Consider the following 25,880-nt stretch of genomic DNA (forward strand, 5'->3'; position numbering starts at 1 on the left):
AGCCGGTTAGAGGGCGCCACCAATAAAACCTTCCGACACAAATGTAACCTCAATGTTTTGTTGACATAAATCCAGAGTTTCATTGCAATATAACAAGTCGTGTAAATACAGTGAATTTTTGAAATTAGCAAGTCGGTTGAAAAATTGATCTTAGCCGGGAACATTTTCAAGCAATAATTTTTTACAATTTTCGGAGAGGATTATCCTAACAGCAATGTCTCGCCGAAATGGTTTCTGTGTTTGGGAATGAAGTATGACACCAGTCAACTATTTCCCGCTGGTATTGCGAATTTCAACGTGGTCGCTACAGTCTCAGTGACGAATCCAGGCCAGGTCCACCCAAAACAGCAGTCACACAGCAAAACATTGATGCGGTTCGTCAGCTAATTAAGGATGACCGCCGTGTAAGATACCGGGAGATAGAGGTATCTTTGGGCATTTCAAAGACCTCGACCCAAAAGATCCTACATGAAGAACTGGGTGTTACGAAGTTGGTTTCCCATTGAATTCCTCATTTGTTCACAGAAGAGTAAAAAGCAGTTCGCGTCAATTGGTGTCGAAAAACATTGGAACGGTTCAACAAAGGAAGCTCAAAAAACGTTTATAGTATTGTTAGTGGCGATGAAATTAGTGGCGTTAGTGGGATTTACTCCTACGAACCGGAAAATAAACGCCAATCCGCTGTATGGGCGTCTCACGATGAGGAAAAACCAGTTCGCTGTGTGCAAATACTTGGAGCGGATACAAGGAACGATCTTGCGCGAGTAGCGAAAAAATCTTGTAACTGTCTTAAATAATCCATTTTAGGTCTGTTCCAACCAACAGTCAAATTAATCAGAAACCGTTAGCAAACAGTTGGCCGGTGCGAGAACATGATACAGTCATCGGTGCTATCCCCTCTACTCGAGCTGGTCGACTATTCGCTGATAGTTTCTGACTGGTTTGACCGCTAATTGGAACAAACCTATTGTCAATGGAAATTGTCATATTGACATATTTCATACCTACTGTCATTGAAGAACATGGGATTTCTCAAATGCTGTGTTATAAATTGTAAAAATTCAACAAAAAATTGTCAATTTAAGTTCTATTCGTTTCCAACTTCTAACCACAAATTAATAAGAAGAAAAAAGTGAATTTCATCATAATAAAGCAGAAGTACTAACTTTATGTACCTTAGGTTGTCATTATGAAATAGGGCATTAATGTTGCTCCACAATGTTGATATGATATGCAATTATTAAAGTGAATTTAATTACATAATTGTATTTTACTTGTAATACAGCATTTGAATAATTAATTTTATAGCCAACCGGCACTAAAGTCATTCATTATTGTACTCATTTGCCCTCATTTGCGGCAGTAAAGTAACACTTTATTGTACTGAAAGAAGAATTTTACTTTACCTGCCGCGATTAATCGAGATTAAATGTAAGTGGTCGATGGCAGTAATCGATTATTTATTTGAGTAACTTATAATTTATTTACTTTAGTTATTTAAAAATATTCTACACAATTTGCGACATTATCAATTAAATTTATGTCAAAAAATGAAATTATGTAGTATTCTGCAATTATATTCATATAAAATAAATTAAAACTTTACCGATTTAGTAATTATTCAATATTGATAACTATCGATTAAAAATCGAAAGCAACCATCTTGCAAAAGTTATCTGTCATCACTGTCATGAAATTATTATGACGTTTAAAATTTAAAAGTTCTTAAATTGTAAATTGTAAGTACCTAAGTGTTAAAACCAATATAAAATGCGATAAAATTGTGTATGCACCACGTCAGTAAAGATTCTTTATCGAACTCGTCTGTTATTCGCCTGGCTCGCTACTCTCGCTCGGCTCATAATATCAGACTCGTTCGATAAAGAGTAACTTTACTGACTTGGTATTGTCCTTTTCATGATCATTTTTCAGTGCGTAACAAATAATAAGAAAAAGGGTAAGTCCGTGATAATACACATTTATGACATTTATTCTAACATGACATTTTAGTTAAATCTGACAGTTGTCACATTTTATTTTCAATTTGGAATAAAAACAAATCAAATGTGTTTCTTGCATTTATAAAATGGTATTTTCTTTGATTTGTATAGTCTTATAAATTATACAGATTATATTTGTAATATTATTATCTAATAAAAAAAAATTATTTTTTTATTATGGCGCCATCTATTGACAACTAGAATAATCACCGAACTAGAAATAATTACCGAAGTAATCACCGACGTGCCTTTTTTTCTGTCATATACAATTTAATACGTTAGAAAGAAATCGAAAAACTGTGACGCACTGAAAGATGATCATGAGAAAAAGAATACATAAATAACTATTATTTGCTACATACAATGTTTACCTTCTAATAACATAACCTCAAACTTACTTTTTCTTCTTATTCTGTTTTGGGCTATGGCCTTGACAATTACCTTCTTCAAACAACTTCTTCACTCTCCCAAAGATCAAGATTTCAATGCATATGTAGCGATTCCAGTCGCAAGAATAAGTCATCGATTCCTTTTAAACAGCGATTTTGTAGGTGTCAACTGAAGACTGGAATAACTTTTTTACCAATCGGTTTGAATATATGTAAAAATGTATCACTCTTGGTGGGGCATATTTTGAAAAGCAATAAAGTACTTTAAGTCTTTATGGCTATATGCAAAACCAAAAAGACAAGCTTCGTAGAGATTTTATTCAGTGTATCGGTAGTATTCAAATTCATCTATATTCTATACTTACTAAAATATGTTTCAGCTCACTCGAAAAACTCTCAGAACTGTTGGAATCGGCACATTTAGACGTCAGAATGGCCGCAGGCGAATCTTTAGCACTAATATACGAATTAGGTAGAGAAGAAAGTGAGGACTTCGAAGAAGAGTTTGCACTAGATGTCACAGAAACTTTAAAACAGTTAGCTACAGATTCTCATAAATACAGAGCGAAGAAAGACAGGAAACAACAGAGGGCCACGTTTAGGGATATACTACAATTTATAGAGGTAATTATTATTGGAATCTTATTACATAATACGTTTTTGTTTTTGCAGTTTGATTTTTTTTTTTCGAAAAATTTCTTTGGTTTTTATACAACAATAATAATAGTCTTCATTTTATACCGCTAACGCTGCTTTGGGATTATAGCGGAGTAGTCTGCTATCTCTAGGGCCTGCGGTATACAAGGAAGGTAACAGGTTCAGTGCTACGCTTCTTCTTCTTCTTAAGGTGCCGAGACCGCTTGTCGATCGTTGGCTCTCATGTTGCCCAGCATATTAACAATCACTGTCTTATTTACAGCCGCACGAAATAGTTCAGTGCTAGTTTTCACATTATTTTACCTTGCATGACAAGGTGAAGTATGCAATATTTTTCTGGGTGACGCATTATATGACCAAAGTATTCCAATTTGCGCCTTTTAACCGTGTTCACTACTTCGCAACTTTTATTCAAACGTTGCAAAACCCTTTCGTTTGTGACTCTTTCTACCCAACTGATCTTCAGAATACGGGGGTAGACCCACATCTCAAATGCTTCTAGGTTTTTAAAAAGCGATTCTGTGAGGGTCCATGCTTCAACCTCGTAAAGTAGTACTGGGAATATATAACATCGAACCATTCTTATGCGAAGTTCCAAATTTAGATCATGACTGCACAGGTTTTCTTAAATTTCATAAAAGTTGTTCTTGCTTTGGCAATTCTACTTTTTATTATTATTATTATTATGCTACGCTTCAACCGCCTATTACTACCCCCGGTTTTACCCAAGGTACTCATTCTGCCGAGTCGACCTGGGGCCTGTTCTTATAATTTACATTTTTCTGCACATCTCATCATCTTTCTGTAATCATTATCATCATCAGCCGTTTTGAGTTCATGGCTGAACATAGGCCTTCCATAGATAATTAATTACATTGCATCCGATCTTAAGCATCCTGATTCCAGTTGTGCTGGATGCGCTTGATGTGATCTGACCACCTTGTTCGAAGATGTCATCGATCATGATAAAATTTCTTCTCCATTCTAACATTTTCTTGATTCATCTTCCATCTTTGAATCTGGCAACATGTCCTACCCCATTCCATTTCAGCGTTATAATTCTTTGGACTGCGTCTGCAGCACCAGTTTTTCTCCACACACACATGCTCATATCAACCGCAGCTCCGGGGGACATGTGTGTTCCAATGGAAAAGTGGAACCCACATGTCCGAAGATCAAACCGGTCACACCCCGTAATGGAGTGGTACCTATCTGACCCCCAAGCTATACCACCACCCCTCCCCATCGAAGGACATACCGAATGGGGAGGCGTTGAACTTAAAATTACTTTGGATACCCTGGGTAATGGGACATCCTCTGTATTACTTCATGTGGTTAAGCCACCTGACTTTAGGGGTAGCTAGAAGAGCTTTTCTCCCTATTAATGACTTAGGTTAATTTGTTACTTTACTTTGGACTTGTGTCCTAAAAAAAATGTGTTCCGGACTTCAAGACACCGATCTAAATCGGTGTCGCTGTCCAGACCGTGTGTGCTCGGTCACTCAGCCGCCGAATTGGCAAAATAAATTTTGTTCTCCTCGACGGCTAAGCGCCCGAAAGGTGTGGCCATCAAGCCCACGTCTGTCGGTACGTGACATCGATGCTCAACTTCCGCGACTATGGTCCATTTGACGTACCTGAAGGGCACTTAGTGCCAGAAGGGCGACGTTTGTGCTTCGATTATCCTGTGGCTATCTCAATTCTTCATTCTTAAGGGTTTTCTCTACATCCAGCTAACTGCTGTCTAGGCCGTCTATGTACCGTTCTTTGGTTTTCGTCATAGTAAGTCAATTCTCTTAATAATCTGCTGGGATGGTCCTGATATTGTCGAATATTTCGTGTGCTCTTTCATATATCATTCTCAGAACTTTCTTTTGTTGCGTATGTCCAAATACGTATCTTAATGGGACATATCTAGGTATATTCAGAGCTTCCCTGATCATGTGGTTTTGGATGGTTTGTATTTTTTCTTGTTGGTTTTACACGTGTTTTACATTTTACCCCTAACTATTTTATTTGAAACTCTGTCTCTGACGAATATATTCAACATTGGCCTCTCCATTGCTCTCTATGTGGCACTTGTATTTTATAGATTACTTTATTGGTAAGAATCAATGTTTCTGCTCTATACGTCCTTTTTATAATAGGAAACCAAAAATTCGGAATACTGCATTATGTTATTCTGAAGAGCAAGCCCCGTAGAAACCAACAAATTGGAGAGTTCTAGGAAGACCAAACTGCAGGTGAGAAGACCAAAACCAAATGAAAGGAAAAAAGGACCAACTTTGATCAAATGTCTTGATCAAGTAACCTGAGGAAACATTTTCAAACAAATATAGCTTTTCCGCGCCATTGCCAATAAAGTAATAATAGGCATAATGGTCGCCATATTCTACGACGAATCGGCATTCATAGAAGAATTGTACATTTGGTGCATTCAAAAAACAACATTTTTGGGACTTTGTTATTTACTACCTATATATTCTATTTGTGCCACATTCTACGCACTTTTGACTCTTGTAAAAGGCGGTAGCCTTTCTAATAATGTTCCACGGTAGCCACACTGGTTGACAAACTGTTACCAACTCCCCGTATTTGGTCGCCATAGCTTCATTTGGTATCTAATAGGGTAGACGAGGTCGACGTTAAATTTGTTCATTATTTACTAATAATTTCCGTTTTTTTCAGAGTGACATAGTACCTGAATTGCAGATTAAATTTGGAAAGGAAACGTTGGTGCTTGATTCGTGGATAAGAAGGAAGCAATACGAGATGTTGTGCAATATCTTAGGACCAAGTATAAATGTGCATTTGACCGAAAATGATCTGCTTAGGGATATTTTCGAAATCGCCCTTCCTGCTCCCAGCAGCGAAATGCCCGCCCATGCTCAACACCAAATGGAAAGGTATAGAAAGGTAAGTAAAAGTATTATTAAAATATAATGTAAAGCAATTTCTGATCGTATTGACCGTAAGAGCGGAAACTCTTTAATTACATAAAATGAACTTAAAAAGAAAGTGTTTTTGTGGGGTTAAGTTAGGTTACACTGTGCAAAAATCGCCTTCATCATCATCATCCAGCCTCAAAAGTCCACTGCTGAACATAGGCCTCCTCTCCTCGTTTCCAACCCCATCTATCCTGCGCCGCCCTCATCCAGTTTTTATTTACCTTTCTTAAGTCGTCAGTCCATCTTGTAGGCGGTCGACCGACGCTTCTCTTGTCTTCTCTTGGCCTCCATTCCAATAACCTCTTCGTCCATCGCCCATCTGTCATTCTGGCTACGTGTCCTGCCCATCTCCACTTCAACCTGGCTATCCTCTCGATGACGTCAGTCACCTTTGTTCTTCTCCTGATTTCTTCGTTTCTGATTTTGTCTCGCAGAGTTATTCCTAACATTGACCGCTCCATTCTTCTCTGCGTGACTCTTAGTTTGGTAGCCGAGGCTTTAGTTAAGGTAAGTGTTTCTGATCCTTACGTCAAGACTGGGAGGACGCACTGATCGAATACCTTTCTCTTTAGACATGTGGGTAACTCACTTTTAAAAGTTTCTCTCAGTTTTCCAAATGCTGCCCACCCAAGACCGATTCTTCTCTTCAGCTCATGAGTCTGGTTATCCCTGCCAATCGTAATTTCATGTCCCAGGTATTTATATCTATCTACGAGTTCTATTTCCTTCCCACCAATACTGATGTTCTGGTTGGGTACCAAATTTGTCATTATTTTTGTTTTTGAGATGTTTATATTTAAACCTACATTTTCTATAGTTACAACGAGTTCTTGTACCATCTCTCTTGCCATACCTAGATCCTCAGCTACTATGACTATATCATCGGCGAAACGTAAGTTGTTAGGTATTCTCCATCTATTTTTATTCCCTTTGTCATCCAATCCAAACTCTTGAAAGCATGTTCTAAGACCGTATTAAAAAGTTTAGGTGACATTGGGTGGTCTCCTTGTCTAACCCCCCGTTCTATTTTTATGCGATTACTGTTAGTATGTAATTTGACAACCGCCTTGCTTACTTTGAATAACCTTTCTTACCGCCGTAAGTAAAATTTTCACGACCATTATACTGAAAAGATGAACAAAGTTGAATTTCAAGCTAATCAAGCAGGATTTAGATCATAGTCCTCTTGCATATACTACATTAATACTGTGAAAGTAATCATGGAATAATTGACTGATTGGAACACACCCCTACACATGGTTTTTGTCGACTTCGAACGTGCAGTTGACAGCTTATCTCGTGCTGCTATATGGGAAATTTTAGAACTAAGCAACATGCGCCAAAGAATAATTTCCATTATAGTTTGAGTACACTGAGACGAAATGCAGCATGACACAATGGGATAACAGTGACGAATTTAATGTACTTACTGGAGTCAGACAGGAATACGTGCTTTCTCCCTTTCTTTTTAACCTAGCTGCAGACTATGTTCTCTCCAAACTAGACTCCGATGCAAGAGGGATACAATGGATGGACGTTAACCACACGCCTAAGCGATCTAGAATACCCCGACGATAACTGCCTATTAGGACAAAGGTTTTAAGATGTGGCTGACCAATTGGAAACACTTTCCACTGAAGCCAATAAAGTAGGCTTGAAAAGCAATATTAATATGTAATACCAAATGTATGAGAATAAATGCAAGAAACAACATACTATTTACTATTAATAACATGCAGATTCAAAATGTGGAAAATTTTACGTATCTTGGAAGTATAATAGAAAACGGAGGTACAGAAGACGATTCTTGTATGAGGATACGAACAGCTCAACAAGCATTCAGGTAGTATACTACAAGGACCAAGACCCGAATATTCCAGTCAAATGTCCTGTCTGTTGACTATATGGATGTGAAACCTGGAAAGTGACAAACTGCAGGTCTTTGTTAATAAATGTCTATGAACAGTTGTTCGTATTTTCTGGCCTAACATCATTGGAAACGACGATCAGCTACACATAAACGAAAAAGAGAGTAGAAAATGAAATAAAGTCCAGAAAGTGGGGTTGGATCGGCCCCTATCCGAAAAAAATAGCATAGTATTGCAAAGACTGCCCTAGAGTGGAATCACCAAGGAAAAAGAAAAAGAGGTCGCCCAGCACAAACTTACAGAAGATCTATCATGGACGTAATCAGGGGTCAAGGAAATTCTTGGAATGCCTTTGCGCAAAATAGTGCCCGATGGCGCGTTTTCACTGAAGCTCTATGCTCTACTTAGGTGTTCAAGAAACTTATATAAGTTACCTTAAGTGGTTATTGAGCCACTGCATTATACAAATAACTGACTTCAGACTCCCATTGTATGTTTACTAATAGCAGGTACTGTACGAGACAATTAATAAAATAAAAAAACAAGCAATAAACACTAATTACAACACCTGCTAATGAATTTTATACCTTCTGATAGCCAATATTGAGAGAAAGTGGAAGTTCTCCATAAGCGCAATACAATAATATACACAAATTCAAATTAAATTGGTTGGTAAATATTTCAAAACCGAAACAAAGGAGATATATAGGTAATAACAAATAAAAGGTAAAAACTTGCAATCAAAGCATCAACGGCGAAACCAACACTATTTCGCGTGTGTACACTTGAGTGGTCTGGATGCATCGCATTCCTTATATCATAGGGAAAGAATTTTTGGATCTCAAGTGGGTAAGCGTCCGATCCTCTTATTCGCGACACATGTGAACTTCGATAACATGCTAGTAAGGAACAACACAGGCGTCGACAAGGGTAAAAAAGGGATATGATTTCGAACTATTTAAACAACCAAATCACTTTTATCGGATTTCCAACACCCATGTTTAAATAAAACACTGTTTAAATAATATGTATTTAATAATTGTAAAATATAACAACTTTTTAATATTGTATTAAGTACTGATAGTATTCTAATTAACATATTTTTTTATTTTTTACAGCGATTGATAAATGCAGCTAACTTCAAGGCGAGAACTTTATCGAGGGCGAGGAATAGGGACAAACGGTCAGATTTCTAGTTACCATCATCAGCAGGATCTATTTTCTATATACTTTAATTTAGCACAATTTTTATAGTGATTATCTATTTCTTGTATATGATCGCTATTTATTAAATTATTTAAAAGTTATTATGTAACTATTATTATTTATAGGTGTGACATATTAATAATTATTGTAAAATCATTTGTTTTTGGAATACACAATTTAAAAATTATTTAGTTTGTTTTATTGCATTTTCACGGGAAAATTAATCAAGGTATGTGATATTTGTAAGTCATGGGGGCAACATAGTTAATGCAAAATACGCATCGAAGTACTCTCAGATAAAAAGCAATGGGGAGAAATGAGAAGTCCCAGATCTAAACAATAAATCTGAAAATTCTTTTCTGGTAACATCCTTAATCTACGCCTTTTACAATTTATAAGGCAAGTTGTCGACGAATAAAGGAGATGAAAAGAACTCTACAATATGCAGTCACATTCCGTCTATTCGTCTAGGAAAAATTCCAACGAAAGTTGATTCCGTGTACTTAAAATATGAGTAAAATTAAAAACAACTTATGTTTCATTTCTGTTGAAATCTAGTTACCATCATCAGCGGGATCTATTTTCTATACAGTGATGAGCGCGCTAATAACCGTTAAAATAACGCAAAAGATGGAAAACATAATACATTGTGAAGTAAAAAAGAATGAAACAAGACATGACATGACACAAGAAAATAGCTTCACAACAATCTAAATTACATTCTGGCAAAATTAATTCATACATCTATTTTTTTTTAATATCTTAAATGTGCCAAAACATTTTGAAAAGAACAATAATTTTGAGAATGAAAAATAAGTTTGATAAATTAGTCAAAAAGGGCAGGAACTAAAATTCGAATTGTTATCCTCTGCGCTTTTTAAGATGGAAAATACAAAGCAGAACAGGCCCCTGATTCTAATTCAAATTTCGACTCAAAATAAGTCGCAATCAATATGGCGACGTTGAAATGCGACTGTGCGAGCCTTGTGGATTTTAGTTGAACTAACGAAATGATGTAATGAAATAGCGACTCCAAAAAAGTGGTTGATATTATAATTTCGAGTCAAAATTATTGTGACACGGACATGAATGAATGGCCGAAAGCGAGGTTAGGTTTAGTTTAGGAGATGTGATTTGTTTGTTTCTTGCAAGGAAAACTAAAGCACAAGGTATTAATATGGCTGGGTTTTATGGAAATCTGCTGGTTTTGGAGGAATTAGATAGAATAGTATTAAATTAGAAATATAATAATTGAGAATGTTCACAACGTGAATTATCAACTCAATGAAAAATGTAAGGTAATAATCTGGGGAAATTAGTATAAAACAAGGATAATTATGTACCAGCTATTTTATTGCTGGACATGCTGGAATCAAATCTTAGGATTTCATAAATTAGTAATATAGCTATGCAAAGTCCGCAGAAAGTGTGCTATTTGGTTTATAAACAAATTAGCGCTCCGAAATCTTTATTTCAATTGTTGCTCTGTAACTCAGAAGATTTTAATGTTAAAACAAAAACACTCACATAAAAATTCACTGTAATTTAATGCTGCACATAGATATTTTTTTTTCGATTTCCTTCGGCGGAAATTTTCCTAGGGTAATTCGGGTTTTCCAAACAAAATCTTTAATTTTCAACTAAAATTTTAGGGAAGTAATTATTTATCAATAATTAAATAACTTGGTGACATAAATCTTTTTTGTTATGAGTGTCTTGAAGATATGAAAATTTGTATGTACAAAGAGGACCGGAATAAAAAGGTAATGGTTCAAAGATTGAAATCCTGTTGTTTATAACTCAATTCGATTTTTTTTTTCTTCGAAGAAGCCGTGCCCTTTTCAAGAGCGTTAACTTAATTTAATTTAATCTGATATTTTCTGATGGGTTCCATTTGTTTATAAGCCAAAAAATTGTTTCTTTATAACATTCCTGAGACCGCTCAAATAGTCCAATTTCAATTCTGTAAAGTACGTTGAATAGATATAGAGCTTTTTTATACGAAAATCATAGTTATTCTGGTGTATCAAAATCTTTCTGGTTATTATTTCGACCGAAATTTTTTAATTAACATTTTAATTATTGCTTAACTATTGGTTAGATTGTCGCCGGCCTCCTGATATATACTACTAGGTATAAAAAATCTTTCATGTCACCAATTTATTTAATTATTGATAAATAATTACTTTCCTAAAATTTTAATTGAAAATTGCAGATTTTTTTTGGGAAAACTGTGATTTTACGAGGAAAATTTTTGTTGAAGGAAATCGGAAAAAAATAACTTTGTGCAGAACTAAATTGCGGTGAATTTTTATTTGAGTGTTTTTGGTTTAAAGGAAAATTCTTAAGAGTTACAGAGCACTAATTGAAAAAAAAAAAGAAGATTTAGGAGTGCTAATTTGTTTATATTTGTAGAAGCACAGGTATGTATTCAAGGACAGATCACTGATGCGTTTACGATAACGCAAGGACTGAAACAAGGCGACGGACTGCTTTTTAATCTTGTTCTTGAATATGTAATTAGACGGTTGACGGTGAGCGGAAATAACATACTTACAAACAAATCTACCCAATTAGCAGCATACGCAGATGATATAAACATAATGAGCAGAACAATGAATGCAGCGGAAGAAACCTACGTTGAGTTGAAACAGAGTGCAGAAGCAGTAGGGCTACCAATAAATATAAATAAAACAAAACTACTCATACAAACCAGATCAAATAGACCGGCGCAACAACACTTTATTGACGATATAGAACATGTGAATAGATTCACGTACCTAAGAATGGATCTGGTCGCAAGCAATGAAGAAGAACCGGAAATAAGTAGAAGGCTTGTGCTGGCAAATAAAGCCTATTTCGCGATGGGCCACATATTCAAATCGCGAGACGTACACCGGAAAACAAAACTCCGGGTCTATAAAACAATAATCAGGCCCATAGTAGTTTATGGCTGTGAAACATGGGTGGTGACACAGAAATCTGCCAATGCATTAGATGTGTTTGAAAGAAAAATATTACGTAGGATACTGGGCCCAATAAGTGAAAATAACAACTGGCGAATTAGGTATAATAGAGAAATATACGAGCAATATAGCGAACCAACTCTAGCACAATACACCAAACTGCAGAGATTACGGTGGGCAGGGCACGTGGTTCGCATACATTAGAATAGAACCCCCAGAAAATTGCTAAATGCAAGAATGCAGGGAAAAAGACCTGTTGGAAGACCTAAAAAGAGATGGGAAGACGAAGTCGATGAGGATGCCAGGAACTTCCTGGGAACGCGTTCATGGAAAAGAACAGCGGTAAATTGAAATGATTGGAGAAGCTTGTTGAAGGAGGCCAAGGCTCGATTTGGGCTGTAGTGCCATTGGATGGATGGATGGAATTTGTTTATAAATAAAATAACACACTTTCTGCGGACTTGCTATATTTTAGGGGATTTTAGCAAAAAAATAGCTGGTAAATAACTTTTCCCAAAATGACATTTTTTCGATAATTTGCCCAGACTATCAACAAAGGTTGCGGTGGTTGCATAGCCAACACATCCAATACTCAGGAGGACCAAGCCAAATTCTGAGCAGTGTCAAAATGATAACGTTAATATCCCCAGTTGGAACTAATATCGAAATGAATAAGAATCGCTATAAATTACATCTGTCATGACGGAGTCGCAATTAAATTGCGACATCGAAATGAATTAGAATCAGGCCCCAGAGTGGGGAATTAGTTGACAAGGGGATCTGTAATTCTTAACTTTACGGAAAAATCTAAAAAAAAAATTAAAAACAGTGTTTGATAAAATACACAAAATAGAAAAAAAATAGTCCTCCAGCCAAATCCAAAATAAAGTTGCACGCTTTTTCAAAAAAAAAAAATATTTTAAAATTTTTTTGAGGTTATGTATACTCGACCTACCAGAGTTGGGTCAGATACTGAAAAAAAGTATCCGGATACCGGATACGGATACTCAAAATGTATCCGGATACTTTTTAAAAAGTACGAATACTTTCATTTAAAAATGTATTCGGATACAAGTACCCGGATATTTTTTTCGGATACTTCCTAGGATACTTTGAATGATACTTTTTTTAAGAAGGACATAAATTATTAGTATTAGAACTATGTGATGTGCATGTATTTTTAATGTAATATATAATAATAAAAATATATTAAATGATGGAGAAAGAAATCAGAAAATACTCAAAAAATTGTTTATTGCTTATGAATAATAAAACTAGAACATAAACTTATAAGGAAACATTAAATTAAAATAAAAACGTACTAATACAGAAAGTATTCCAATTGCTGAGGAAGTCAGAAGTGAAGTGCCTTTGAATTTGCCTTTGTAAGTACCAATACCTCAAAGTGTTCATCGCTTAAAGCTTTTCTTTTAGGCGTATCAATCATAGTTGCAAAAGAGAAAAGTCTGGATTGAAGGAATGGCAGTGTTGTGTCTACGTTAGGTGCATTATCGGCGGGCGATAAATATTTAAAAGTATCCGAATATCAAAAAAAGTATCCGGATGCCGGATACTTTAAAATTTGATCACGGATACGGATACCGGATACAAAATTTAAAAAGTATCCGGATACAGCTTTCGGATACATAAAAAGTATCCGGATATTGTATCCGGATACAGAAGTATCCTGATACTACCCAGCTCTGCGACCTACTGATCTATAAAAAATAGACATGATTTGGAAAATCCTCAACTATGTCTATGAATTTTTTGAAATTTTAAAATTGATTGCATCCCACCTAAAAAATAAAAACGAAAAATGAATTTTTTGATGGTGGGAGAAGGGGAAGGGGGTGGCGGGATAAAATTACGCTGAGCCTAATTGTTTAATCACATAGAACTTTAAAAAATAAAAAAATTGAATTCTGGGAGTAACTGAGGGTACTTTTTGGCACTGTCAACGCATGTGCCACTAAAAATTGACGGCACAATGTTCATTCGTTTTATTTTAGGTTCTACTATTTAAGTTATAGGGTCTTATCGTGCCTAAAATGATTAGCAAATTTCACCTATACCGGCTCCTAGTCTAGAATAATAATTGCAAACGGGTGTTATCATGATCTATCATAAAGTACTTAGCTAACAAACGTCTGTCTCAAAAAACTGGTATACGTTGAGTCCAGGGTTCTTTACCCGTGCGTCATCATTTAAAGCATACGAAATAAGTCGCTGATAAGTCGGAAATTGAAATTTACTAAACGCAACAGCAAGTGACAGTAAGTAGCTACTGCTCCTATCGCGGGTTAAAATTTGAGTTATCAAATATATGTTTTATCTCGCCAGGTATTAATGAAGCACGGGTAAAGAATCCTGGACTCAAGTGTAAGGCTGTATAGAACATTGATAGTCCCCGTTCTCACATATGGATCAGAGGCATGGACGCTAACTAAAACAGATGAATCCGCTCTATCGATTTTTGAAAGAAAGGTGCTACGCAAGATATTCGGAGCGGTCTGTGAGAACGGAATATGGAGACGTAGATATAATTTTGAACTGCAGAATATCTACAAGCATACGCTTGGTGGAAAAGATATTATTGTACCCTCGGAGATCGCTGGGAAAATTTACACTCAAAATAACAAAATTCAGTTTGGCAACACTGTGTGAATGTTGATAGTAACATATCCCTTTTAAGATAAATAGAACTGTAATTTAGTCCAGACAAATTAATATATTTTTTTGCCAACAAAAATGAGATTTTTCAACCAAATAATGTTTCAAATATGATGTGCAAAATAATTTTTAATTGGGTTCTGTTAATGAGCTTGCTTTTTTGTCATTAAAGTAGAAAAAACTTTAAATTTCACTCATTAAAATCATTATTGTCCAGTTATCGTCTTAATTATTTTAACTGTACTAATATCCGTCGACTAATTCTGGATGATTAATGGGTTGTTAAAACATTTTAACTGTAGCGGCTTCTGGAATGTCTTAAAAATATCGAATTTCATTGATAAAATGCGCATATCTCACCGATCTTCACTTCGATCATACCACTATAATTAAGCAAAACCGCCTGCAGTGGGCAGGACATGTAGCCCGGGCCCCTGAATCGAACATGATAAAAAAGATTCTAACAGCGCAACCCGTGGATGAGTAAAAATTCAAAAAGCAAAGATATAGCAAAAATTTTTAAATTGTACTTTACTGCAAATAATATTTTATCTTGGTTGCAAAAAGTTATGATAAAATGATTAATCCATGAAATACGTTCAACAGTTTGACTATACAACTTAGCTAATAGATAAAATTAATAACCTAATAAAATAAAAAGTAATAGTATGGAATGTTTTGAACACAAAATTCATTAAATAAAAAACATTATCAGGCAAATAGATAATAAATTAAGGCTAGTCTAGAATTTAAATAATACTAGAAAGTATATTTACATAAATGAGATATATAAATAAACAGGGTTGAATATAATAATCTTTCATGTATACATGTATGTAAAAATATTTGTCAAACTAATTATTTTTAAATACACTGCGCGTCAGAGAAAACAGGCCACCCACAAAATTGGTCATTTTTGATGTCTCAAATTTCCTAAACCTGTTTACCGATTTAAGTGATTTTTTTAATATGTTATAGCCTTTTTTTAACAATACCGCTGTAATAATATTGTTGCTATGCTTCTTTTCATGAGCATTTTTCAGTGCGTCACAAATGATAGAAAAAAAGGTAAGTCCGTGATAATATGCATTTATAACATTTATTCTAACATGACATTTTAGTTAAATCTGACAGTTCTCACATTTTATTTGCAATTTGGCATAAAAACAAATCAATTGTGTTTATTACATTTATAAAATGGTATTTTCTTTGATTTGTATAGTCTTATAAATTGTACAGATTATATTCGTAGATATATTATATAATTCGTAAATAATTTTTTTTTCGATTATAGCGCCATCTGTGGACAACTAGAATAAATGTTATAAATGTCTGTAATCACAGACGTGCCTTTTTTCTGTCACATACAATTTAATACGTTAGAAAGCAATCGAAAAACTGTGACGCACTGAAAGATGTCTATGAGAAAAAGAATAGACAGGTAAATGGTCATTGTATACCGGGTGTACCAATCAAACTGTGTTTTTTCTCAAAGTTTACCACACCTTGTGGAACATTCTAGTATGTATTTATAAAATACTGAAATTATTAAAACCCAACTATAGCCTCAGGTTTTCGTAACATTCTGTTTTTTGATTCATTCGCTTATGTTGGATAATAAAAAAAGTTAGGTACTTTAACAACTAGCCATGTTCTTCATCAATAAAGGGTGTTTCTAAATAAGTGCGATAAACTTTAAGGGGTAACTCTGCATGGAAAAATAATGACCGTTTGCTTTATAAACATATATCCGAAAATGCTTCGTTTCTGAAAAACGGGATGATTTTGATTGAAAAACCGGTTGAGATATGCAAATAAAATTTGGTAGGTTTTAAGAGAGGTCTTTGACATACAATTAGGAATTTTATATTCATCATTGGCGTGCATACAGGTAATATTACCAGATCAGTGTTGCCAAAACTCTCAGGCACGTGTTGCTACTAGACTGGCCGATATACGATTCATTATAATCAGACGGCGTGGCATCGGCCGCTTCTATCGTCTATAAGAAATACGTAGCCCTATCTACGCACTGTAGATAGGGCTAACATATCAGGTGCAAAAATATTAATAACTAAATTTGCAAAACGGATATCGAATAGATTAATGCTGTTTTCACACGAGAGATGGTGTTGATAAGTAATTTTATATAGGTTATTGTTTTGTCGATAGATGTGTCATGTCGTCACAGCTTATTAATTTCTAACCAATGAAAAACTCCGACGACTGGATACACCCACTGATGGGTGTGATCTCGAGCTTATCTTAAGAACGAACGTAGTATAGAAACCAGAATAAATTGGTCCTCTGATTTGCTGCAGATATCATTGCTGCCATCAAATAATGGCCAATTAGTCAGATTAACAGCGCTTTGTAAAGCCGCTCAAATGTGTTTATAGTTTATATGTTATGTAATTATGCACTCCTTGATATTGTATGTGCTTCACAACTTTTAGTGAATCCTAAGTTAAAACTTAATATTCGTGAGTAAAGTATACTTTAACAGTACAGATTTTTCTAAATTCATTTGTTTATAATTAATATAACTAATATCTTTAATTATTAATATCTACAATATGAACCTATACCACAGTTACAATAGACAGAGCGTTATACCTAATATCAAGATCGAATATATTCAATTTTTTCATAATAATTTTGAAATACATTGTTCAACAATGGACAATATTCTGAGTAATACTTTTTATATCTTCATGAATCATAAAACGGTATATAGCAAAGTATAATATTATATTCTTTTATTCCTACAACTACATGTTTCCTCCTCATCAATGACGTAAATATGTCATAATAGACCTAAAACCTAAACGTTGTACGAAAAATGTTATTGGTGAAGAGTATCGAAAGTTATAGGAAAAATGTTATATCTAGTATGCTCCTTTTCAGAGGCATCTTTCAGTGCGTCACAGTTTTTCGATTTCTTTCTAACGCATTAAGTTGTAAGTGACAGAAAAAAGGTACGTCGGTGATGAAAGTCATTTTATAACATTTATTCGAATTGTTGATAGATGGTGCTATAATCGAACAAAAAATGATTTATGTATTATCTATACGACTATAATCTGTACAATTTATAAGACTATACAAATCAAAGAAGGTTCCTTTTTATAAATGAAATAAACACAATTGATTTGTTTTTATACCAAATTACGATTACGATTCTGACAACTGTCAGATTTAACTAAAATGTCATGCTATGATTCTCTTAACTCTTAAAATCATATATTACGTCATTAATAACACACTGAAAGACTGAGAAGAACTTTAAATTATAGTCGTATAGATATGTAATAGGTAAATAATGGGTAAATACCTAAATATTTTTTCCGATTATAGCGCCATCTATCAACAACTGGAATAAATGTTATAAATGTGTATGTATCACGGACCTATCTTTTTTTCTGTCACTTGTGACGCACTGAAAGATGCCTCTGAGAAGGAGTTTATTTGTTAAATTAAAGGTTAAATAAAATTTATTTTATAAATAAAGCGGTTAAGAGCAAAATTACCAATATTTTTTTAAATAAAAAAACTAGATTATTTTACTTCTATACCTAGTTTTTAAACTAGGAGGAGTAATTCAAATTTATCGCGCCGTAATCCTTGTTTGTAATTGGTCCAACCGCAGGCAAGCTTACTCCACTAAATTATGAAATTTTGACAATATTGACATTGATGAAATTTTAACACTATTGACATTTAAAATTAATAGATTTTTTGTGTTCTCTGCGTTATTTCTTTAATTTTTAGATTTTTAGTCTGCATTTGTGTAACAAAAACAATTGTTTTTCAAACTCTTTACAGTGACGCAATGTATTAGTATAATATATTTATGGATTACTCTCGAAGGCTGACATAATCAACCAAAAAAGAAGATGAATCTGGTGATTTTTGTAGTGACATTATTGAGTGTGAATCTTTCTGTTGAGTTTACTCCTCCTAGTTTAAAAACAGGGTATAGACTATTTTACTAGTAGTAGTAGTATAATCTTTCATCTTTTTTTTTTGTATTTTTGACAAATTTAATTCATTCAAAAATATCAAGTACCTACTTGATAAGACACCCATAATTAATAATAATGCTTGATTTTGTTTCTAACCCGTTCATTTATAAATAAATAATAAGAGATAACATACTCGTATGGGTAACTGATGTGATATTAAAGCTATTTATGATATATCACTGATAATAAATTTTAAAATAACAAATTCGAGGTTCATAGGTTCTTTTTTAAACTATTATCGCTGAAAAAATTTCAAGAGCACATTGTAACGAAAGAAAACACATGGCAACGTCGCACGCTTGTTTCTCTTACCGCTCAAACCGACGAAAATTCTCGCAAACCAGTGAAAACACAAGGGAATTGTGAGCAACTCAATGAATTGTAGTTTATGCTTAGTAATTTCATGTTGTCTTCTTTGAATTAAAACAACTAATGCAAAAAAATATTGTCTATTATAGAGCTTCCAAAAAATAATTGTCTTATGCATATTGGCAACCTGTTGTAAAATTTGCCGACTTCTGTATGGCATAGTGAATGCAGCAAACATTGTAACGGATATGTTCTACGCAATTTAGACCTGCATTAATTTGTCAGTGGTCGTCTCAGTTGCTTTTCAAATGTTGACCTGTGTGTACACTTCGAAGTGCAGTAACTGAATATTTTATAAATGGATACTTCACCAGTAAAGGCGCCCGTTCAATTGCATAATTACGAGAGCGCTATAGTCGGAGGACTGTCGCCCGTCGCCTCCTTATAACGCAGTCTGCAGTCTCAAGGGCTTACCGTTCATACCAAGAGACCGGTAGCTATAGTCGACGACCAGGTTCGGGTCGGCGACGTGTAATGACAGAGAGGGATGATCGGTTCATTGTCCTGAGTGCCTTGCGGAGTCAGCACGAGATAGGAGTTGAGCCTCAACAATCCTTGAGGAATATTTGAGGTGTCACCGTTACTTATTGGTTAGTTAGTTACTCGACTTCAGTTTGCCCGAGAACACGTCATTTGGGACCTCAATGGAGCAGAGTTTTATTCTCTGACGAAAGTCGAATATGCTTGTAAAGCGATGACAGAAGACGACGCTTCTATCAGAGACCCGGAGAGCCATTTGACCAGTTCTGCAGTGATACATTAGTGAACTATGTAGGTGGTCCGTGTATGTTTTGGGGTGGTATATCTTTAGAAGGAAAAAACAGAGCTTGTGTTCGTGCCCGGTGGTGATCGCCGAGGGGGTTTGACAGTGGATCCTTACATTACGGATATTCTCCAAGACCATGTTGTTCCTTACGCAGGCTACATAGGCAACATATATATAGTGACTGTACACCCCGATATGGGGCTAAGTCGCGAAAGCTTTCTAGATCCTATTTCTTGGGCGGATCAGTCCCTTTTGCTTATGTTCTTAACGAGTTCTCTCCATTTTTTCCTGTCTCTAGTTTTTCTCCGCCATATTCTGACTCCTGCGTTTTTTAAGTCTTCTTCAACTTCTTGACCATTTTGATCTTGGTCTTCCTCTTTTCTTTCTTCCTCCTGGATTCCATTCTATCATAGCATATGTTTCTGCTTCATCTCCTGCGCGCCAGATGTGACCTAACCATCTAACTCTCCATTGCTTTATTTTGGTCACGATATCTTCTTTCAGTACTTTCCTAATCTGTGCATTTGGTCGGCTTCTATATTCATTTTCCTCTGTTCTGATTGGTCCCAGTATGGTTCTCATGATCTTTCTCTCCACTATTCTTAAGTTTTCTTCATCTTTTTTAGTCATCGTCATTGTTTCTGCTGCGTATAATAATATTGGTCTAATTGTGGTGTTATACATTCTCATCTTGATTTTAATAGTCAGTATTTTGCTTTTAAGTACTGTTTTATTTGCAAAATATGCTTTATTCGCTGCCAATATTTTTTCTTTTATTTCTGGTATTCTTTCACCCGTTTTGCTTATTGTCACTCCCAGGTATTTGAAATTTTCTACATCTTCAAACTCTGAATTTCCTATTTTGGTTTTTCCTTTTATTGCTGTTTTCCCTAGTCCTAATATTTTTGTCTTTTCTTCATTTAATCTGAGTCCCATTGTCTGCCCTTTCTCTTTTATTTCTTCTAGCATTTCTTTCATTATGTTTCTATTCTTTGCAATAATAACAATGTCGTCTGCGTAGGCGATTATTTGTCCACCTCTTCTTCTTAGGTTCCCTTTGTTTATATTTCGTAGTACATATTCTAAAGCGAAAGCGAAGAAATGAAGAAATAAAGAGAAGAATAACACAATCCAGAAAAACAATAGGTTGTCTAAACAGCGTACTGTGGAATCATGAAATAGGAAAAAGAAGAAAACACAATATCTACGAATCTCTTATTAAAAGCAGTCTATTGTACGGAGCAGAAACTTGGCGAATAACCGAAAACAACAGAAGAAAACTGGAGGCAGTAGAAATGGACGCTTTTAGAAGATCAGTAGGAGTGTCACGCAGAGAGAGAATACGTAATGATGAGATAAGACAGCGAATGGGGGTTGACGGCTCTCTAACAACAGACATAGAAAGAAAACAGCTGATATGGTACGGACACGTCCAGAGGATGGATAACTCAAGACTCCCTAAAATAATTATGCAATGGGTACCACCAAACCGCAGAAAGAGAGGAAGACCCAAGAAATCTTGGAGAGAGGGAGTAACGAAGGCGATGAGCGCAAGGGATCTTAGAGAGGGCCAATGGGATGATAGAGTGTCATGGAAATTAGGCATCGGACAACGTCGCAAGACGTTTTAAAACCGATTGATAGATAGATATTCTAAAGCTAGATTGAACAGTGTCGTGGATAAGGCATCTCCTTGTTTCACTCCTTTATTTATAATGAATTCATCTGTCTCGCCTCTTTGCGTCTTTATGCTAATTTTGGTAGTTCTCATTGTCATATTTATTAATTTTCTGAGTTTGTGTGGGATTTTTAATTTTTCCAGGGCAATCATTAGTTCTTTTCTCTTAATCGAATCAAATGCCTGTTTGAAGTCGATGAATAGCATTTCTAATTCTAGTTTGTATTCATTTGCTTTTTCCATTATTTGTTTTATCGTGTGTATAGCATCTATTGTTGATCTTCCTTGTGTGAATCCACATTGGTATTGTCCCACTCTCTTCTTCGTGATCTTTGACAATCTTTTTCTTATTATTGAAGTCAGTATTTTATACGTTGTGCTTAGTAATGTTATTCCTCTATAATTTTCACAAATTTGTTGGTTTCCCTTTTTATGTATTGTTATTACCTGCCCTATCTCCCAGTCCGCCGGTATCTTCTCTTCCTTCCATATATTTTTCAATAGTGATAGTATTTTTTCTTTCAGTTCCTTTCCTCCATATTTATAAGTTCCATGTTAATTTCGTCTTATCCTGACCAAATTTCCTGACATAGGCAACAGCTTCATGTTAATGCATGATACGCTCGATGTCATATAGCGCGGATTACGAAAGATTACCTATTTATCATTTCTTTAAGAAAGAAGCCTAAACATTGAAAATATGACCTCTGATATTATGTACGTGATTTAATTTTGCCTGCCCTTTCAAGCACAAGCAAGAGTAAGATCATACTCATAGCTAGACAAAATTAGCGCGCTTTTAGTTTTAGGTCAGAGTGTTAACAATTCCAGTTACAAACAATTTTTTTTACAATCACCTTAAAAAAATTAAAACGTTCACCGAAGTATTAACCATTTTCTAATTCTTACACCCACGACATACACTTGACTTGACATTCTGATTTAATTCGTATAAATTGAATGATGACGTACGTGTAAAGAATTAACGGACTGAGTATACTTCGATATTTTATATATTCATGAAACAGATATTTGTGGCACGCGGCACTGTCTTTACAGAACCTTTAGTTGACCGGCATTTAAGGCAAACATGTAAATAATAGGATCATAATTTTCAAACCATTACCTTTTTATTTTTGTCCTCTTTCGCCACACCAACTTTCATATTTTTAAAATACTCATAAAATATATTATTATGATAAAAACTATCGATATGAGTGAAAATTGCCAAAAATAGCAAAATTCCAATCAAAAATTAGGTTGGAGAAAATGTAATCTCAAAGTTTAAAATTGGTATACGTTAAAAAAAATGCATTTTCTGCGTTTCCCATGGAGCAATTTTCATTATTTTTTTGTTCCCAAGCAACTCGAGTAGAGCCATGTAACTAACTTTTGTTTTGTTATAATAGATTAATTTATTTACAAGAAAACTACATATTTTTTCCAGTTGTAGACTTTATTAGATAAACTTATACAAGTGTACCTTTTAACTTTAAAAACACAAATATTCTCATTTGAAACCTGTATAATTATTTAAACAATCTCTATTTAAACAAATTAAATTTTTTTGTTATAATACATTAATTTATTATAACAAAACAAAAGCAAGTTTGACATTTAATAATGCGTTAGTGAGATGGCTCTACTCGAGTTACTTGGGAACAAAAAAAGAATGAAGAAAATTGCTCCATGGGAAGCCCAGAAAATGCATTTTTTTAAAGTATACCGATTTTGAATTTTGGGATTACATTTTCTCCAACTTAATTTTTGATTGGAATTTGCTATTTTTGGCAACTTTCACTCGTAATATCGATAGTTTTCATTATAATAATGGAAAGGCAGTTTATTTAGAAGTTCTCCTAAAAATTATTAATTTTTAAGGTTTTTTCTTAACTTTTTGAGTATTACGAGTAGTATAAAGAAGTACTAAACCAGTGATCTGTAAGAAAGTGTGAAATTTAGCGCCTAGAAGTTAAATTTCAGAAAACAAATAATATGGAAGGTATACCACCCGAACCTCCAGATAAAGGTAAATTTTATGTAGAAATGGAAGGAGATGGGATGATGGAATATGAGGAATTAAATAAAAATAACAATAGAGTAAATAATAAGGTAACAAACAAACAAAACCAAACAAGTAGTACTATTGAGGTAAGTAACAAATTTATTTGCAATAACGATGAAACTTTGACCAATTTAAATCAAACAGATAAGTCAGGTAAGCAAAATTTAAATAAAGTAATAAATTTAAGATTAAAACATAGATATCAATTTGGAGATAATGCACCTTATATAGTACACATAGAAAATAAAAACGGTAACATTGGTCGATTACACAGGATCGGCACGGCCCGTTTGATTTTAAGTGCAGTACCTGAAATTGAAAATAATATCACACAAATTACAGTAGTTGGTAGAAATAAAATCAAGGTAGAACTAAATAATTTTGCTAGTGCTAATAAATTAATTGATTCTCAAATTCTTAAAAGCAAAGAGTATGAGGCATATATTCCAACGTTTTTTACTCAAAAGAAAGGTGTTATAAAATTGGTAGATAAAGAGATAGAAGATAATGATTTAGTATCATTAATTAAACCTAGATTTGGAATTAAATTCGAAGTATTACATGTAAAAAGAATTATGTGGAAAGTGATTCAAGATAATGGTAATACTAATTATGTAAAAACAGGAACCGTAATTGTCACTTTTAAAGGTCAGTCTATACCAAAAAATGTAATAATAGAAAAAATGATATACGAGGTGGAAAATTATACACCCAGAATAATCCAATGTTTAAAGTGTTTGAGATTTGGGCATATAAGTGCCCAATGTAGAGGAAAAGATAGGTGTGAAAGATGTGGCGAAGAACACAACAAATCTAATTGTTCCAATCCGAATAATTTACTTTGTGTATTGTGCAAAGGAAAACACAGCGCTACTGACAAGGGAGCAGATTGTACAGAAAGACAAAAACAGGAATATATTAAAAAAATTATGAATAATGAAAATATAACATATTATGAAGCTAATAATAAATATAAAAAATGTTATTCAACAGTAAGTAAAGACCAAGAAAATACTTCAAATAAATATACAATATCTAAACGAAAAAGATCAAGTAGTATTGATTCTAGTAGTGTAGATAAAGAAACAATGGAAGCACGCAGAAAAATTTTGCAAACACCAAGAGTACAAAGTCAGCCTTGTTATAATTTTAATAATCCCATTTATTCTAACACAACACAAACACAAAACGATAATCAAAATAATATAGGAGAAATAATAGTAAACTTTATTTCAGCAACATTAAATCAAATTAATCACAATTTAGATCAAAAAACGTTGGAATTATTAAAAAATAATATTTCACAATTATTATTACCTCGTGATGGCTAACGTTTCATTTCTTCAATGGAATGCGAGATCAATTAAAACAAATAAGGGTTATTTAGAAAAATTCTTGTATGACAATAAAATAGATATAGGATTAATATCAGAAACTTGGTTAAAAAAAAGTAATTTTATTAACTTTACTGGTTATAATGTCTTTAGGAATGATAGAGATGATGGATATGGTGGAGTAGCCATCCTTTTGAAAAAATTAATAAAATTTTACAACAGTCCTACTTTTCACCAAATTAATGACATAATGTGCAATAGCATATCAATTAAAATTCAATCCGGAAAAAAGTTAAACATTTATTCAATATACGTAAAACCAAATCTTAAAATCACTCTAAATGAATGGAAAAAGTTTTTTAATAGTCTAGAGAAGCCTTTTATAATTGGTGGTGATTTTAATAGCCACAATTATGTTTGGGGTTGTAGTACTGTAGATACTATAGGAAAAAATCTGTTAGAAGCTATTGAGGACTGTAATCTTGTAATTTTAAATAATGGTAAAGAAACTTTGATGCGTAGACCGAATAGCAATAATAAATCTGCAATAGATCTTACAATATGCTCAGCAAATATTAGTCATTTTTTCGATTGGGATGTTGTGGACGAGACATTAGGATCAAATCATTTTGCTATTATTATTAAGTCAAATATTAATGTTAATAAAGCGGAATGTGTAAATACAAAATTCCAATGGAACATAAATAAAGCGGATTGGTCTCTTTTCTCTTCTATCACTGATAATTTCATGGAAATAGATAATAATTTAAATTACCAACAATTTTTAAATAAATTAAACGAATATTGTAAGATATGTATACCGGAGAAGAGAACAGGGACTAATCCACGATTTAGAAAAACTTGGTGGAATGACAATTGTAAAAAGGTAATAGAAGAACAAAAACTAGCTTTACGCAAGTTTAAACTACAGTCTAA

The 25,880-nt window shown here is 34.0% G+C and overlaps 2 protein-coding genes across 2 annotated transcripts in view; one reads left to right on the forward strand and one right to left on the reverse strand.

The window, feature by feature from the left end:
* The window catches only part of LOC126880068 (interferon-related developmental regulator 2), a 39,130-nt gene extending 29,875 nt beyond the window's left edge, over window positions 1-9,255 (forward strand). The window contains exons 5-7 of the mRNA XM_050643727.1: window positions 2,770-3,013; window positions 5,735-5,962; window positions 8,981-9,255. Coding sequence (XP_050499684.1) covers window positions 2,770-3,013; window positions 5,735-5,962; window positions 8,981-9,058 — 550 coding nt within the window. The 3' untranslated portion in view covers window positions 9,059-9,255. The remainder of the gene's footprint in view (window positions 1-2,769; window positions 3,014-5,734; window positions 5,963-8,980) is intronic.
* Window positions 9,256-13,271: 4,016 nt separating this feature from the next.
* LOC126880067 (sorting nexin-7-like) overlaps window positions 13,272-25,880 on the reverse strand; it is a 60,124-nt gene continuing 47,515 nt past the window's right edge. The window contains exon 6 of the mRNA XM_050643726.1: window positions 13,272-23,919. Coding sequence (XP_050499683.1) covers window positions 23,907-23,919 — 13 coding nt within the window. The 3' untranslated portion in view covers window positions 13,272-23,906. The remainder of the gene's footprint in view (window positions 23,920-25,880) is intronic.

The sequence above is a fragment of the Diabrotica virgifera genome, chromosome 2 (genome assembly GCF_917563875.1).
Source record: "Diabrotica virgifera virgifera chromosome 2, PGI_DIABVI_V3a".
Taxonomy (NCBI): domain Eukaryota; kingdom Metazoa; phylum Arthropoda; class Insecta; order Coleoptera; family Chrysomelidae; genus Diabrotica; species Diabrotica virgifera.